This window comes from Acinonyx jubatus, chromosome B3 (assembly GCF_027475565.1).
Source record: "Acinonyx jubatus isolate Ajub_Pintada_27869175 chromosome B3, VMU_Ajub_asm_v1.0, whole genome shotgun sequence".
Taxonomy (NCBI): domain Eukaryota; kingdom Metazoa; phylum Chordata; class Mammalia; order Carnivora; family Felidae; genus Acinonyx; species Acinonyx jubatus.
In genome coordinates this window covers 52,602,157-52,620,712 of record NC_069386.1, presented here as the reverse complement: position 1 = coordinate 52,620,712, position 18,556 = coordinate 52,602,157, and the positions used below count along the sequence as shown (strand labels likewise).

The 18,556-nt window shown below is 35.8% G+C and overlaps 1 protein-coding gene across 1 annotated transcript in view; it reads left to right on the top strand.

Moving 5' to 3' along the window:
• USP8 (ubiquitin specific peptidase 8) overlaps positions 1-18,556 on the top strand; it is a 76,826-nt gene that overhangs the window by 44,674 nt on the left and 13,596 nt on the right. The window contains exons 9-11 of the mRNA XM_027067236.2: positions 965-1,109; positions 1,402-1,625; positions 17,210-17,794. Coding sequence (XP_026923037.2) covers positions 965-1,109; positions 1,402-1,625; positions 17,210-17,794 — 954 coding nt within the window. The remainder of the gene's footprint in view (positions 1-964; positions 1,110-1,401; positions 1,626-17,209; positions 17,795-18,556) is intronic.

The following is an 18,556-nucleotide window of genomic DNA, read 5'->3' as shown; positions in this document are numbered from 1 at the left end:
GATATTATAAACAGTTAATATTAATAAACATTAAAAGATGTGCAGCTTCACTGATAAAAGCTAATTAAAACATGATTCCATTTTCTATCCACCAGTTTGGTAAAAATTATAAAGATTTATGATAGGCTTTCTCATAAACTGTTGGTAAGTATATAAATTGGTATCATCTTTTTGAAGGGCAATTTGGCAGCATCTACCAAACTTTCAATCCAGCAGTTCTAGTTCTAGTAAATTACCCTGCAGAAATATATATAGATACATATTTTTAATGATCATTTAAAGATTAGGAATGTATACTAAAAGCCTTAAAATGTTCATGTGCCTTGGCTCAGCCACTCCACTTCTGGGGATTTTTCCCTAATGGGGTTGATTGGGTATGTGTGTATATCAGGATCTTCAGTATTTATCTCAGCATTTTTATAACGGGAAAGATAACCATAAGTGTTCCATTGGTTGATTCAGTTTTGGGGTGTGTGTATGTGTGTATAAAATAGAATATTATCTGGTCATTACAAGTGGTGGTGATAGGACCCTTAGTAAAAGATGTTCATGTAAGAGAAAAGCAGCAGCATAAAAGTTTCACTGTTTCATAAAAATAAAATTTAAAGTATGTATCTACATAGAAAATGGTAAGAATAAATCCTACAATGTCAAAGTTGTATCTCTGGGTGCTCAAATGATGGATGATTTTTAAATACATGAACATACTTTCACAATTTTCTTCCAAGATCATGTATTACTTGTGTGGTTTTAAAAACCTGATCTATCCATGTGTTTCATTTAATGCTGAATTTTGAATTCTCTCATTTTTTATCATTTAGATGAATCTTCAAGAGCAATTTTAAAATTCAATGTTTTGTGTTGTTTTTTTTTACTGTGAAGAGACTGCTGCCATATTGAAAATACTATTGCCTAATCTTGCTAAGTGAAAGAAAAATAAAAATACTGTTTCCTTATTTCCTAGTGGGAAAGCAAAACTGTCCTGCGCAATGAGCCTTTGGTTTTAGAAGGAGGCTATGACAACTGGCTACTTTGTTATCCCCAGTATACAACAAATGCTAAAGTCACTCCACCCCCACGAGGCAAGAATGAAGAGGTGTCTATCTCATGTATGTATGTGAAAATTTTTGTTTAAAATTGCTTTGGTAAAATAAACTTCATGTTCTTACGGTAGTGTTCTTGGTTGTGTGTTTAGTTATCCTACTGGATAGCAGTTTGTTTTCATGCGTAAAAAATATAAGATGTCCACATCCTAGAAGTTAATGTTTAATTCTTTAAGATTGTTGTGGTTGTCACTTCATTTACTTTATCTTTATCACATAGTAACATGCATGAGATATGTAACTACTATTTATGGGGTTTGCTGTTCTTTCATACCTATTATTCTTTTGGGAATTTTAGTGGATTTTACTTATCCTTCACTGGAAGAATCAATTCCTTCTAAACCTACTGCCCAGATGCCACTTTCTTCTGTAGAAATAAATGAAAGTACAGAATTTTTAAATGATCAAGATGAGAGAATGGCACCACTGAACATATCAACTCCAATTGAGTCAATTGCTGCTTCTAAATCTGATGTTTTACCCATAATTCAGCCAGTGCCTGTTGTAAAGAATGTTCCACAGGTATGTGTTTGATTTCTTTTAACTGTATTGTTTCTCTTTTTTAATATTATGTTAAATACATAGTATACAAATGAAGTTTTATTTATAAGCTTTTATGTTTTAGGAAGAAAAATACCAGTGAGAAGAATTTATATGTTTTGGTGCCTTTTGGCTATAAAGATTTTGCATTATAATTCAGTCCTGTTACCACAGCAGTGATAAAATAGATAATTCAAAAGATTTCAAAGCCAGCTAGCAGTGTGTTTACTGTAGGAAGTACCAGTAAAAGATTGTATTATGACAGAAAACGTGAAGATTTTCAGGGTTTTCTTGTATTGTAATTTAACCCATAGTATTTTCCCAAATAGTTTGGCTTAAAGATGATAACGTGATGTCAATACATTGGTTTCAAAATAATACTGTAGTTCCATTTCCTTAGAATTTGACATGTAAATAACATGCATAGTTTTTGTTGTTATTTCCTTTGTTATTATTATAGGTGCCATACAATATTCTATTAGTTTTAGATGTACAACACAGTGATTAGACCTTTATATACCTTATGAAATGATCACCATAAGTCTAGATTCCATCTGTGAACCGTTCAGAGTTATTACGATATTATAGAAAATGTAGTCTATGCTGTACTTTTCATTCTTGTGACTTATTTATTTCTTAACTGTAAGTTTGTGCCTCTTAATCTCCATCACCTATTTCACCCATTCTTCCCAAACACCTCCCCTCTGGCAACCATAAGTTTGTTCTATTTATTTATGAGACTTTTTCTGTTTTGCTTTGTTTGCCTTGCTTTTTAGATTACACATATATATAAGTGAAATCATAAAGCACTTGTCTTTGTCTGACTTATTTCACTCAACATAATACCCTCTCGGTCCATCCTTGTCACAAATGGCGAGATTTCATCCTTTTTCATGGCTGAGTATTACATTACTATATAGATAGCACATGTTCTTCATTCATCTGTTGATGAATACAAGTTGTTTCTATATCTTAGCTTTGTAAATACTGTAATTAACTAGGGTTCATATATCTTTCTGAATTAGTGTTTTTATTTTCTTCAGATGAATGGAATTATCAAAGGTGGAGTTGCTAGACCATATGGTAGTTCTCTTTTTAATTTTTTGAGAAATTTCCATACTGTTTTCTCTGGTGGCTGCACCAATTTACATTCCCACCAGCAGCGCACCAGTGTTCCTTTTCATCACATCCTTACCAACATTTTCTAGTTTTGTTCTTTTTTTTTTTTTAATGTTTATTTTTGAGGGAGAGAAAGAGAGAGAATGGGGGAGGGGCAGATAGAGAGGGAGACAGAATCCAAAGCAGGCTCCAGGCTCTGAGCTGTCAGCACAGAGCCCAACATGGGGCTTGAACTCAGGAACCATGAGATCATGACCTGAGCCAAAGTCGGATGCTCAACCTGCTGAGCCACCCCAGCGCCCCTCTATTTTTGTTCTTTTTGAGTTTACCCATTCTGACAGGTGTAAAGTGATACCTCATTGTGATTTTAATTTGCATTTTCCTAATGATTAGTAATGTTGAGCATCTTTTCATGGTTTTCTTGGCCATCTGTATGTCTTCTATGGAAAAATGTCTATCAGGTCCTTGGCCCCCCCTTTTTTTTTTTCCTAATTTTTTTTTTCCTTGGCCCATTTTTAAATCAGATTGTTTTGTTGGGTGTTGAGTTGCGTGAGTTCATGTGAGCAGGAGAGAGAGAGAGAGAGAGAGAGAGAGAGAGAGAGAGAGAGAGAGAAAGAGAGAAAGAGAGAATCCCAAGCAGGTTCCACGCTCAACATTGAACCTGACACAGGGCTCAATCCCACAACCCTGGGATCACAATCTGTGCTGAAATCAAGAGTCAGACACTAAACCAACTGAGCCACCCAGACACCCACATGAGTTCTTTATATATTTTGGATATTAACCCATTATCATATGTGTCATTTGCAAATATATAAGTAGGCATTCAGTAGGATGCCTTTTCATTTTGTTGATGGTTTCCTTCACTGTGCAAAGCTTTTTAGTGTGATAAATGAGTCCCATTTGTTTATTTTTGCTTTTGTTGCCCTTGGCTGAGGAGACACATCCAAAAATATTGCTAGGATCAGTCTCCAAGAATTTACTACCTATGTTTTCTTTTAGGAGTTTTATGGTTGCAGGTCTTACATCTACATCTTCAATCCATTTTGAGTGTACTTCCTTATTGATAAAGAAAGTGTGGTCCAGTTTCATTCTTTGCATGTAGCCATTTCAGTCTTACCAACACCATTTATTGAAGAGATTGTCTTTTCCCCATTGTATATTCTTGCCTCCTTTCTTATAGATTAATTGACCATATAAGGGTGGATTTATTTCTAAGTTCTCTATACTGTTCCATTGATCTGTGCAACTGTTTTTTAATGCCAGTACCATATTGCTGATTACTGTAGCTTTGTAGTATATCTTGGAATCTAGAATTGCAACACCTCCAGCTTTGTTCTTCTTTGTCAACATTGCTTTGGCTATTGGGAGTCTTTTGTGGTTCCATACAAATTTCAGGATTTTTTTTGTTCTGGTTCTGTGAAAAATTGTATTGGTAATTTTATAGAGATTGTATTAAATCTGTATGTTGCTTTGGGTAGCATTGATGTGTTAACAATATTAATTCTTCCAATCCATGAGCACAGTACATCTTTCCATTTTTCTCCTCTTCAGTTTCTTTCATCAATGTCTTAAAGTTATGAGAGTATAGGTTTTTCACCTCCTTGATTAAATTTATTCATAAATATTTTATTCTTTCTGATGCGGTTGGAAATCGGATAGTTTTCTCAATTTCCCTTTTTGATGCTTCATGATTAGTGTGTAGACACAACAGATTTCTGTATATTGATTTTGTATTCTGCAACTTTACTGAATTCATTTATTCTAATAGGTTTTCTGGTGAAGTCTAGGGTTTTCTACATAGATTGTCATGTGATTATAGATAGAACCAGTTTTAGTTCTTCCTTACCAATTTGGATGTGTTCTATTTCTTTTTCTCATCTGATTGCTATCTATGGCTAGGACTTCCAGTGCTATGTTGAATAAAAGTACCAAGGGTAGATATCCTCATTATTAAAGCAAAATCTTTTAGCGTTTCACCATTGAGTATGATGTTAGGTGTGGGTTTGTTATATACTTTCTTATATGTTGAGAGCTTGTTGAGAGTTTTAGCATAAATGGATGCTGAGTTTGTTGAGAGTTAATAGCATAAATGGATGATGAATTTTGTCAGATGCTTTTTCCACATCTGCTTGAGATGATCATAGGGTTTTTATCCTTCATTTTGTTAATTGATTTGCGGGTATTGAACCATCCCTGTATCCCTGGAATAAATCCCTCTTGGTTGTGGTACAAGATCCTTTTAATGTACTGTTGAATTCAATTTGTTGATATTTTGTTGAGGATTCTTGCAGCTCACTTCATCAGGGATATTGGTTACTAATTTTCATTTTTGTAGCGTTTTGCCTGCTGTTGGTATGAGGGTAATGCTGGCCTTGCACAATGAATTTGGAAGCGTTCCTTCCTCTTCAATTTCTTGGAATAGTTTGAGAAAAATAGCTATTAACTCTTCTTTGGTAGAAGTCACATGTGAAACTATCTGTTCTTGGAATTTGGATTGTTGGGAGTTTTTGATTACTGATTCAATTTCATTACTAGTACAGGTGTATATCAGAGATGCTGTTCATTCAAATCCAGGCCACCACAATAAAGTGCATATCACAACAAAGCAAGTCAGTAAATTTTTGGTTTTCCCATTCATATAAAAGATCATTACATAAAGAATGAATGGGTCAACCAGGCAATTAGAGAAGAAATTAAAAAATATATGGAAACAAATGAAAATGAAAATACAACAATCCAAATGCTTTGGGATGCAGTGAAGGCAGTCCTGAGAGGAAAATACATCGCAATCCAGGCCTATCTCAAGAAACAAGAAAAATCCCAAATTCAAAATCTAACAGCACACCTAAAGGAAGTAGAAGCAGAGCAGCAAAGATACCCCAAACCCAGCAGAAGAAGAGAAATAATAAAGATCAGAGCAGAAATAAACAATATAGAATCTAAAAAAACTGTAGAGCAGATCAATGAAACCAAGAGTTGGTTTTTTGAAAAAATAAACAAAATTGATAAACCTCTAGCCAGGCTTCTCAAAAAGAAAAGGGAGATGACCCAAATAGGTAAGATCATGAATTAAAAAGGAATTATTACAACCAATCCCTCAGAAAGACAAGCAGTTATCAGGGAATACTGTGAAAAACTATATGCAACAAACTGGACAACCTGGAAGAAATGGACAAATTCCTTAGCACCCACACACTTCCAAAATTCAAACAGGAAGAAATAGAAAACTTGAACAGACCCATAAGCAGAGAAGAAATTGAATCAGTTATCAAAAATCTCCCAACAAATAAGAGTCCAGGACCAGGGGAATTCTAGCAGACATTTAAAGCCGAGATAATACCTATCCTTCTCAAGCTGTTCCAAAAAATAGAAAGGGAAGGAAAACTTCCAGACTCATTCTGTGAAGCCAGCATTACTTTGATTGCTAAACCAGAGACCCAGCAAAAAAGAACTGCAGGCCAATATCCCTGATGAATATGGATGCAAAAATTCTCAATAAGATACTAGCATATCGAATTCAACAGCATATAAAAAGAATTATTCACCATGATCAAGTGGGATTCATTCCTGGGCTGCAGGGCTGGTTCAACACTCGCAAATGAATCAACGTGATACATCACATTAATAAAAGAAAAGAACCATATGATCCTGTCAATCGATGCAGAAAAAGCATTTGACAAAATTCAGCATGCTTTCTTAATAAAAACCCTCCAGAAAGTCGGGATAGAAGGAATATACTTAGACATCATAAAAGCCATTTATGAAAGCCCACAGCTAATATCATCCTCAGTGGGGAAAAACTGAGAGCTTTCCCCCTGAGATCAGGAACACAACAGGATGTCCACTCTCACTGCTGTTGTTTAACATAGTGTTGGAAGTGCTAGCATCAGCAATGAGACAACAAAAGGAAATCAAAGGCATCAAAATTGGCAAAGATGAAGTCAAGCTTTCACTTTTTGCAGATGACATGATATTCTACATGGAAAACCCGAGAGACTCCACCAAAGTCTGCTAGAACTGATGCATGAATTCAGCCAAGTCGCAGGATACAAAATCAATGTACAGAAATCAGTTGCATTCTTATACACTAATAATGAGCAACAGAAAGACAAATAAAGAAACTGATCCCATTCACAATTGCACCAAGAAGCACAAAATAACCTAGGAATAAACCTAACCAAAGATGTAAAAGATCTATATGCTGAAAACTATAGAAAGCTTATGAAGGAAATTGAAGAAGCTATAAAGAAATGGAAAAACATTCCGTGCTCATGGGTTGGAAGAATAAATATTGTCACAATGTCAATACTACCCAAAGCTATCTACACATTCAATGCAATCCCAATCAAAATCGCACCAGCATTCTCGAAGCTAGAACAAGCAATCCTAAAATTCATATGGAACCACAAAAGGCCCCGAATAGCCAAAGTAATTTTGAAGAAGACAACCAAAGCAGGAGGCATCACAATCCCAGACTTTAGCCTCTACTACAAAGCTGTAATCATCAAGACAGCATGGTATTGGCACAAAAACGGGCACATAGACCAATGGAATAGAATAGAAACCCTAGAACTAGACCCACAAAAGGATGGCCAACTAATCTTTGACAAAGCAGGAAAGAACATCCAATGGAAAAAAGACACAAATGGTGCTGGGAGAATTGGACAGCAACATGCAGAAGGATGAAACTAGACCACTTTCTCACACCATTCAGAAAAATAAACTCAAAATGGATAAAGGACCTGAATGTGAGACAGGAAACCATCAAAACCTTAGAGGAGAAAGCAGGAAAAAACCTCTCTGACCTCAGCCGCAGCAATTTCTTACTTGACACATCCCCAAAGGCAAGGGAATTAAAAGCAAAAATGAACTCTTGGGACCTCATGAAGATAAAAAGCTTCTGTACTGCAAAGGAAACAGTCAACAGAACTAAAAGGCAACCAACGGAATGGGAAAAGATATTTGTAAATGACCTATCGGACAAAGGGCTAGTATCCAAAATCTGTAAAGAGCTCACCAAACTCCACACCCGAAAAACAAGTAATCCAAGTGAAGAAATGGGCAGAAAACATGAGGAGACACTTCTCTAAAGAAGACATCCACATGGCCAACAGACACATGAAAAGATGCTCAACGTCGCTCCTTATCAGGGAAATACAAATTAAAACCACACTCAGATATCACCTCACGCCAGTCAGAGTGGCCAAAATGAACAAATCAAGAGACTATAGATGGTGGCGAGGATGTGGAGAAATGGGAACCCTCTTGCACTGTTGGTGGGAATGCAAACTGGTGCAGCCGCTCTGGAAAACAGTGTGGAGGTTCCTCAAAAAATTAAAAATAGATCTACCCTACGACCCAGCAGTAGCACTGCTAGGAATTTACCCAAGGGATACAGGAGTGCTGATATATAGGGGCACTTGTACCCCAATGTTTATATAGCAGCACTTTCAGCAATAGCCGAATTAGGGAAAGAACCTAAATGTCCATCAACTGATGAATGGATAAAGAAATTGTGGTTTGTATGCATAACGGAATACTACATGGCAATGAGAAAGAATGAAATATGGCCTTTAGTAGCAACGTGGATGGAACTGGAGAGTGTTATGCTAGTGAAATAAGTCATACAGAGAAAGACATAATCATGTTTTCACTCTATGTGGATCCTGAGAAACTTAACAGAAGACCATGGGGGATGGAAAGGAAAAAAAAAATAAAAAAAGGTTAGAGAGGGAGGGAGCCAAAACATAAGAGACTCTTAAAAACAGAACAAACTGAGGGTTGATGGGGAGTGGCAGGGAGGGGGGTGGGTGATGGGTATTGAGGAGGGCACCTCTTGGGATGAGCACTGGGTATTGTATGGAAACCAATTTGGCAATAAATTTCATATTTTAAAAAAAGATTAGATTATACTGTAGTCTACTAAGTGTGCAGTAGCATTAGGACTGAAAAAAACCATGTACACATCTTAATTAAAAAATTTTACTGCTAAAATATGCTAACCATCATTTGAGATTACAGGAAGATGTAATCTTTTTGCTGGTGGAGGGTCTTGCCTCACTGTTGATGACTACTGACTATTGATAATGGGTGGTTGCTAAAGTTTGGGGTAGCTCTGACAATTTCTTAAAATAAGACGAGAATGAAGTTTGCCATATCATTTAACTCTTTCTTTCACAAATGATTGCTTTGTAGTATGTGATGCTGTTTAATAGCATTTTCCCCACCATAAAACTTCTTGCAAAATTTGGGTTTTCTCAAACCCTGCTGCTGCTTTATCAACTAAGTTTGTTATATTCTAAATTCTTTGTTGTCATTTCAGCAATCTTCACATCATCTTCACCAGTAGATTCCATTTTAAGGAACCACATTCTTTACTCATCCAAAAGAAGCAACTCTTCATCCATTCAAGTTTTTTCATGAGATAGCCGCAATTTAGTCACATCTTCAGGCTCACTTGTAATTCTAGTTCTCTTGCTGTTTCCACCACATTTGCAATTAGTTTCACCACTTAAGTCTTAAAATCTTCAAAGTCATCCATGAGGGCTGAGATCAACTTCTTCCAAACTCCTGTTAAATGTTGAAATTTTGACATCCTTCCACAAATCACTAATGTTCTTAATTTCATGTAGAATGGTGTATCCTTGCCAAGAGGTTTTCAATGACCTTCCTAGTTAGTAGGAATCACTATCTGTGCTGCTCTAGCCTCACAAAGTGAATTTCTTTAGTAAGACTTGAAAGTTACCATGACTTCTTGATCACTGGGCTGCAGAATGGAATGTTAACAGGCATGAAAACATTAATCTTTTTATACGTTCAGTCAAAACTCTGTTTACCAGGTACATTGTCAGTGAGCAGTAATATTTTAGAAGGAGTCTTTTTTCTGAATAGTAGGCCTCAATGTGTGCTTAAAATATTCAGTAAGTCATGTTGTAAACAGGTGTGCTATCATCCAGACTTTGTTGTTCCATCGATAGAGCACAGGCAGATTAGATTTAGCATAATTCTTAAGAGTCGTAGGATTTTCAGAACGGTCAATAAGCATTGGCTTCAGCTGAAAGTCACCAGCTGTATTAGCCCTTAATAAGAGAGTCAGCCTATCTTCTGAAGCCTTGAAGCCGGGCATTGACTTCTCCTCTCTAGCTTTGAAAGTCCTAGATGGCATCTTGTCCAGTAGAAGGTTGTTCCATCTATATTAATATCTTAGCTAATTTTTCTAGATAATTTGCTGAAGCTTCTACATTAGCACCTGCTGCCTTCACCTTGAACTTTTATGTTATGGAGACAGCTTCTTTCCTTAAATCTCATGACCCAACCTTTGCCAATATCAATTTTGTTTTTCCTGCAGCTTCCTCACCTCTCGTAGCAGTCATAGTGTTGAAGAGAATTAGGGCCTTGCTCTGAATTAGGCTTTGCTTATAGGAGTGTTGTGGTTGATTTGGTCTTAGGCTTTGCTTATAGGAGTGTTGTGATTGATATGGTCTTCTGCCCAGACCACTAAACAACAGTAAGGCTGTTTCACATTCTTATTATTTGTATATTCACTGAACTAACACTTCAAAATTTTTTTAAGAGTTCCTTTGCATTTTCAACTTGGCTTTTTGATGTAAGGCCTAGCTTTTGGCCTAACTCAGCTTTTGATATGCCTTCCTCATTAAGCTTAATTGTGTATAGCTTTTGATTTAAAGTGATAGAAACGTGACTCTTTCTTTCACTTGAACATGTAAGAGGCCATTGCAGGGTTATCTATTCATTGATCTAATTTTGGTATTGTGTCTTGGGGAAAAGGAGAGGGAGAGAGATGGGGGAACAGCTGGTCCATAGAGCAGTCAGAACATCCACAACATTTACTAAGTTACATAGGTGTGGTTCGTGGCACCAGAAAACAATTAAAATAGTAACATCAAAGGTCAGTGGTCACAAATCACCATAATAAATATAATAATAATAAAAAGTTTGTGAAGTATTATAACAATTACCTAAATGTGACACAGAGACATGAAGTGAGCAGATGCTGTTGGAGGAATGGCACTAATAGCCTTGTTTGATTCACGGTTGCCAAAAACCTTTAATGTTTAAAAAACACAGTATCTGTGAAGTGAAATAAAGCGAAGTGCAGTAAAACAAGTTATGCCTGTAATCAGTCTGTGCACATTTTCTGTTCTCCTGAGTGAGTCTTAGAAGATTGGATGCTTCAAGGAATTTATCCTTTTTTCCTAGGTTGCCCAATTTGTTGGCATATAAGCTTTCATAATCTTTTTTTTAAGTTTGTTTATTTATTTTGAGAGTGAGAGAGAGAAAACAACATGGGCAGGGGGAGGGGCAGAGAGAAAGTGAGAGAGAGAATTCCAAGCAGGCTCCTTGCTGCCAACACACGGAACCCAACATATGGGGCTTGATCTCATGAACTGCGAGATCACGACCTGAGCTGAAATCAAAGAGTTGGATGCTTAATCAGCTAAGCCATGCAGACTCTCCATAATTTTCCATAATCTTCTGTAATCTTTTGTATTTCTGTGGGGTCAAGTTGTTATTTCCTCTCCTTCATTTCTGATTTTGTTTATTTGAGTGCATTCTTGTTTTCTTGATGAGTCTGACTAAAGGTTTATCAGTTTTATTCATATCTTCAAAAAACCTGCTCTTGATTTCATTGATCTTTTCCATTATTCTTTTACTATTTCATTTATTTCTGATCTGTTTCCTTCTGCTGGTTTTGAGCTTTGTTCTAGCTTATTTAGGTGTAAGGTTAGATTTTTTTTATTTGAGATTTTTCTTGTTTTTTGATGTGGACCTATATCACTATAAACTTCCCTCTTGGAACTGTTTTTGCTGCATCCCAAAGATTTTGGACCATTGTGTTTTCATGTTCATTTGTTTCCATTTATTTTTTAATTTCCTCTTTGATTTCCTGGTTGATCGATTTGTTGTTTAGTTGCTCTATGTTTGTGTTCTTTCCAGATTTTTTTCTTGTAAATTGATTTCTAGTTTCATACTGTTACAGTTGGAAAAGATGCTTGATATAATTTCAGTCTTCCTAAATGTATTAAGACTTGTTTTGTGACCTAACATGTGATCTGTCCTGGAGAAGATTTCGTGTACACTTGAAAAGAATATGTATTCTGTTGTTTTGAAATGGAATGTACTGTCTATGTCTGTTAGATCAATGTGATCTAATGTGTCCTTCAAAGCTACTATTTCCCTTGTTTATTTTCTGTCTGGATAATCTATCCATTCATGTAAGTATGGTTCAAGCCCCCTACTATCATTGTATTATGATCAATTTCTTCCTTTATGTCTTGTTAATATTTGCTCTACGTATTCAGGATGGGTGAATAATATAAATATATATGATATAAATAAAGATAAATAAAAGAAATAGGATGGGTGCATAGATATTTATAATTGTATCCTCTCATTAGGTTGATCCCTTTATCATCATATAATGCCCTTCCTTGTCTCTGTCTTTGTTTTAAAGTCTATTTTGTCTGATAAAACTATTGCTATCCCAGCTTTTTTTTTTTTATCACTTCACTTTTTTTTTTTCCCTATCCCTTCACTTTTCGTCTGTATTTGTCTTTAGGTCTAAAGTCTCTTGTAGGGAGCATATAGATGATTCTTATTTATTTATTTTTATTCATTCTGGCACACTGTGTTTGATTGGAGCACTTAGTGCATTCATACTCAAAGTAATTATTGATAGGTATGTGCTTCTTGCCATTTTACGTTTTTCTGATAGTTTATGTAGCTCTTTTCTGTTTCTTTGTTCTTCTTTTGCTATCTTCCCTTGTTATTTGATGACTTTCTCTAACGTTTGTTTGGATTCCTTTCTCTATTTTTTGTGTATCTAGTACAATTTTTTGGGTTTTGTACCATTAGGTTCATATATAACACCTTAAATATATAGCAGTCACACACATTTTATATTTCTGACACATTTTCCATTTTTATTTTTATATTTCTCCAACAATTGTAAACATACTTGAATTTACTACTTCCATCTTAATCTTCATAGTAGTTATAGAATTGGTTGATCCCCTACCTTTACTATATTTGTTTTTACCAGTAAGATTTTTTCTTGTAAAATTTTACTTCTAGTTATGGCCTTTTCTTTTCCAGTTAATGAAGTCCCTTTAACCTTCTATGTAAGCCTACTTTAGTGATAATTAACTCCTTTAACTTTTATCTGGGAAACTCTTTATCTCTCCTTTAATTCTGAATGATAACCTTAGTAGGTAGAGTATTATTGGTTGTAGGCTTTTCCTTTCAGCAATTTGAATATATCATGCAATTTGAATATATTCAATTCAGCAATTTGAATATATCCCTTCTGGCCTTCAGTTTCTGCTGAAAGATCAGCTGATAGCCTTATAGGGTTTCCCTTATAGGTGACTTTTTGCTTCTTTAAAAATTCCCTTTATCTTTAACCTTTGACATGTTAATTATTATGTTTTGGTGCACACCTCTTTGTTTCATCTTGTTTTGGGTTCTCTGCTTCCTGGACCTGGATTGTCTGTTTTCTTCTCTAGGTTAAGAAAGTATTGGGAGAGGGGAAAGTGGGTGGTGGGCATTGAGGAAGGGCATCTGTTGGGATGAGCACTGGGTGTTGTATGGAAAACAATTTGACAATAAATTATATTTAATGTAAAAAAATAAAAATTAAAAAATTTTTTAAAAAGTATTGTTATATTTTTTCAAATAAGTTTTCTTCCCCTTCTCCTTCTGGTATCCCCATAATGCAAATATTAGTACACTTGATGTTGTCGCAGTCATACCTTAAACTACCCTTTTTTGTTTAAAATATTTTTCTGTTGTTCAACTTGATTTCTACTACTCTGTCTTCTAGATCACTCATCTGTTCTTTTGTATCTTTTAATCTGCTGTTATTCCTTTTAGTATATTTTTCATTTCAGTTATTTTATTCTTCAGCTCTGAGTTGTTCTTTCTTATATTTTTGACCTCTTTATTAAAGTTCTTGTATGTTCATCCATTCTTCCAAGTTTGGTGAACATCATTATGACCATTACTTTGAACTCTTTATCAGATAGATTGCTTATCTCTGGTTCTTTTAATGAAGTTTCATTTTGCTCTTTTGAACATTTACCTCTGCCTCCTCATTTTGTTTGACTCTCTGTGTTTCTGTGTATTCTGATGCATCTCCCAGTTTTGAAGGAGTGGCCTTATGTAGAAGGTACCCTGTGGGGCCAAGATGCACAGTCTCCTCTGGGTCATCAGAAGCAGGCACTTCAGGGGTATCTCCTATGGGCTGTGTGTGCCCTGGTGTGAATGGCTCAGGGGCCTGATCACAATTGTTTAGAACTAACACCTTCCCCATCCCCAGCAGAACTTCTTGGGGGAGTGGGGGACTGCTGTTGTGGCTTAGGCTGCCCACCAGGTGTGGCTGAGCCTGAACTGCCTTGGATGGGTACCTGGCAAAGTATGTGTATTGGGCGGGGCTGACCCATAGGAGATCACCAGGTGGGGTGAATGGTGGCACATGGAGAGTATCAGAAGTGGTGCCTACCAGCATTTCTATTCCTGGAGAAAGTCCCTATAGATCCCTGCCCCTCCTGCACATACCCTAAAATTAGTTAATAAGTTTTCTTCACATATGGCCCCAGTGCTTTTCAAACTGTCGCCTCTCTGTTGGGTCTGAAAACAAGTGAATTTGTGGCTGGCCCTTTAAGAGCAGAGTCTCTGTGTCCTGTAGCTCTCTGGCTCTCCTGGAGATAAGCCCAATTGATTTTCATAGCCAGACATTGTGGGGGCTCATCCTTCCTATACAGGCCCCTTGGGTAAGGGTGCCTAATGTGGGACTTAAACCCCTCGATCCTCAGGGAGGACCTCTACATTTGTGATTATTCCTGCCATTTGTATATTGCTGCACAATGTATGTGGCTACTGGCTAGACTGTGTCTCTGCCCCTCCTACCTCTCTGAATGTGGCTTTTTATTTATATTTTTAGTTGTGAAAGAGCTGTTTCACTAGTATTCAGGTCATTCTCAGAGAGTTTGTCTATATTTAGTTGTAATTTGGTGTGTCTGTGGAAGGAGGTGAGCTCAAGATCTTTCTACTCCACCATCTTGATCTCTGCAGCAGGCATGTTTTAACAATAGTTACTTAGATGATTTTAAATAACCAGTGTATTACAATAAAAATGCAGCTTTTTTCTCTACATTTTACTCAAAGGAAGGTAAACTAATTCTCCCTTATTGTTTTTCCAAAAGATTTTTTATAGCATTTATTTTTATTTTTTTCGTATATATTTCAAGTGTTTCATATTTGAAATGGATGTCATTTGATTTGTACAATAGGCTATGAATAGAAAACTTAATCTTTTTTTATATCAAATGAGATGGTTTATTTCTTCATTTTTTTTTAAAGGTCTTCTACTTTTAATATTTTGGACTAAATCTTAAAACTGAACAGTATGTGATTAATTTTTCTTAACATAAATTTAAGAAATTGAAAAAAAAAGCGTATGTTATTGTACTTCCTTTAAACTTAATCAACATGTTATTTGAACCATAATCCTTTTGTGACTGAGATATGTGCGATTTGTCTAACATATTCTGAGGATTTTCTATGTGAAAGACAACATGCAGGTTTACAGATATGATTAAGCTGTGAATTCTGTTTGATGTTTAGAAGGAGAAAGTTGTACAAAATTAGACAAAGTATAAGGCAGAATATAATTGCTCACCAGAGCACAGAGCAAGGAGAGAAATTTTGACAGGGTATCAGAGAGATCTTCATAGAGAGGCAGTATTTTTATCTTGGCTATGAGTTCAATAGGATTTGAGGATGAAAGAGACAAGTAGATTTTGTGACTAAAGGAACAAAGCATGCTCTGGAACCAGTGAGTAGTTTTGACGTGCTTGGACACAGCTCTCTGTTGGAGACAGGCAAATGTGAGAGTAGATAAGATTGGAAAGATGGGCAAGAGTCATCAAGAGATACTTGGATCAAATTGGAATTTTATCCTGTAGGCACAAGGAAAATTAAAGAATTTTAAAGGTGAAAGTAACATGATCATAGTTATGGTTTTAAAATTAGGGGGGAAATGGATCAAGTTGTTAAAATGTAGATGGAAACTTATTTTGGTTCCTTTCCATGGAACTTTGATTATCCTTATCCTTGTAGTCGTTCTTCACACTTCATTCTCAAATGTAGAAAAAAGACAATAGATTTTTAAAGTAAAGAGGTAAAAAGAGAAGTGAGGAGCAAAGGTATGATTTTTTCTTCACTAAAATCTTCCTATGGTATTATTTTCTAGTTGCAAAACATATAATTCATTTTGTAAGAATACCATGCAAGTTGTTATTGGCAGATATTCTTATTAGTTGTTATACTTGTTTCAGTAAATTTTACTCTCAAAAGAAATGATGTTAGGGTCATTTCTAACAATTTTGTAGAATTAATATGCTATTAAATTAAGGTAATAAACATTTAACACACTAATTCAGGAATTTAGATAGTTTATTAAACTCAATTTGTATTTAGTAACTTAACTGTTGTGAAAACTGTTATGGAATATTTTATTCATTCCTTCAACAGCATATTTATTTACTGTCTATCAGGCACAGTCTTTACCCTCCTGGAGCTTATATCTTAGGAGGGAAGAAAGATTTTTAAACAAGTTCCACTAATTGGAAACAGTGTAGAGGATGGGGCGCCTGGGTGGCTTGTCGGTTAAGCATCCGACTTCGGCTCAGGTCATGATCTCACAGTCTGTGGGTTCGAGCCCCGCATCGGGCTCTGTGCTGACAGCTCAGAGCCTGGAGCCTGCTTCCGATTCTGTGTCTCCCTCTCTCTCTGGCCCTCCTCTGCCCATGTTCTGTCTCTCTCTGTCGCAAAAATAAATAAAAACATTAAAAGAAAAATTAAAAAAAAAAAGGAAACAGTGTAGAGGAGATGTTGGCATGGACTTGGTTGGTGCTGATGGAGAGGGACAGAGGAAGAAAATCATCAGACTGCATAAGGGCAGGGGAGGACATATAGAACTCAGCTTTCTGGTTTGAGCTATGTTTGGATAGTGGTTACATCCATGAGATAAGGACAGTGTTAGTAGGGGGAATAGCATGTATTCAGTTTTGGCCATACTTGGTTTGTGGTGTATATGTGAAATGCTGACATGGAGATACTGAACAGGCAATTGGTTATGTGGAAATGGAACTTTAGGTATGTTTTAGGTGAACTCTTCCATTTCCATATACAGAACATATACAGAATATCATGGTGTATTGAAAGTATGGAGTCAAGTAGGAAGTAAGTGCCAAGTGCCTTTTGAGAAATCTTGACATAGGGTATATGTTATCAATAGATGTTCTGGCAAATGTTGTCTCCACAAAGGTGATGGTTCTTTTGTAACAACTTGATTTCAAAAACTGAGGTTACATTCCTGGATTTTGGCAAAAATATTCTTGGCTCTGTTTTTGTTAATATAGGTTGATCGTACTAAAAAACCAGCAGTCAAATTGCCTGAAGATCATAGAATAAAATCTGAAAATAAAGATCACGAGCAACAGTCTTCTCAGGATGGAAAAGTTGTTCCTGATCGCTCCACAAAGCCAGTATTTCCCCCTCCAACTGCCATGTTAACAGATGAAGAAAAAGCTCGTATTCATGCAGAAACTGCTCTTCTAATGGAGAAAAACAAACAAGAAAAAGAACTTCGAGAAAAGCAGCAAGAAGAACAGAAAGAGAAACTGAGGAGAGAAGAACAAGAACAAAAAGTCAGAAAGAAACAAGAAACTGAAGAAAGTGAAATCACCGAGAAACAACAAAAAGCAAAAGAAGAAATGGAAAGGAGAGAAAGTGAACAGGCCAAGAAAGAAGATAAGGAAACCTCAGCAAAGAGGGGCAGAGAAATAACAGGAATAAAAAGACAAAGTAAAAGTGAACATGAAACTACTGATGCTAAGAAATCTGCAGAAGATAGGGGTAAAAGGTGTCCCACCCCAGAACTGCAGAAAAAGTCAGTGGGAGATGGACCCCATGCCTCTGTGGCAGGAGATTCAAATTCAGGCAAGGTAAGCAGAAACAAACAGTACGAATTGCCAAGTAAGGGAAATAAAATGTTATATGTAAGAAGATGATACCACTAGCATTCTATAGATAAGGGCAGACCTTTTAAGTAATTTTCTAGTGGGTGATAGATTTATACTGATCTATCTACATTTACTCACCTACTCTTTTGGTTGGCTGGAAATGGAATTGCTTTTTTTGTCTATGAAATGCAATATGTGTTAGCAATTGAGATAACTAACTACATACTTCATTTTTATATGTGATATATGATCATCAGAAGACTAGAATGAAATATAATCTTCCTCTCAGGATAGAGGAGTTAGGTGCCAAATATGTATATGGTAGAGTTTGTATTTGTTTCATATATGTCCAAAATCAGTAACATCTAAATGGCCCAACATTTATCTTTGTGTATAAAGATTTTTTTGGTTACATCTTTGTCCTTTTGTTTATTGCTTCATCTAATCAGTAATATTGGCAGTAATCCCATTAATGTTGCTTTTTTTTCTGCCCTTGGCTATTCCCCAAAATTGATTCCCATAATTTTGAGGAAAATTTTTTGTTGTTATTCTTTTTTAACCTAATAATATCATATGTGCTTTTTATTTTTTTCCTCTATTATACAATTAACAATGCCTTTCCCTTTTGAACAATAAGTTTTTATAATAGCAGGAACAGTTATAGTCCTTTTTATATGCACGTAAATAGAAATAACGTTCTTGGTAGTGTAGAAAATGACTTTGGATGGAAGACAAAATACTGTA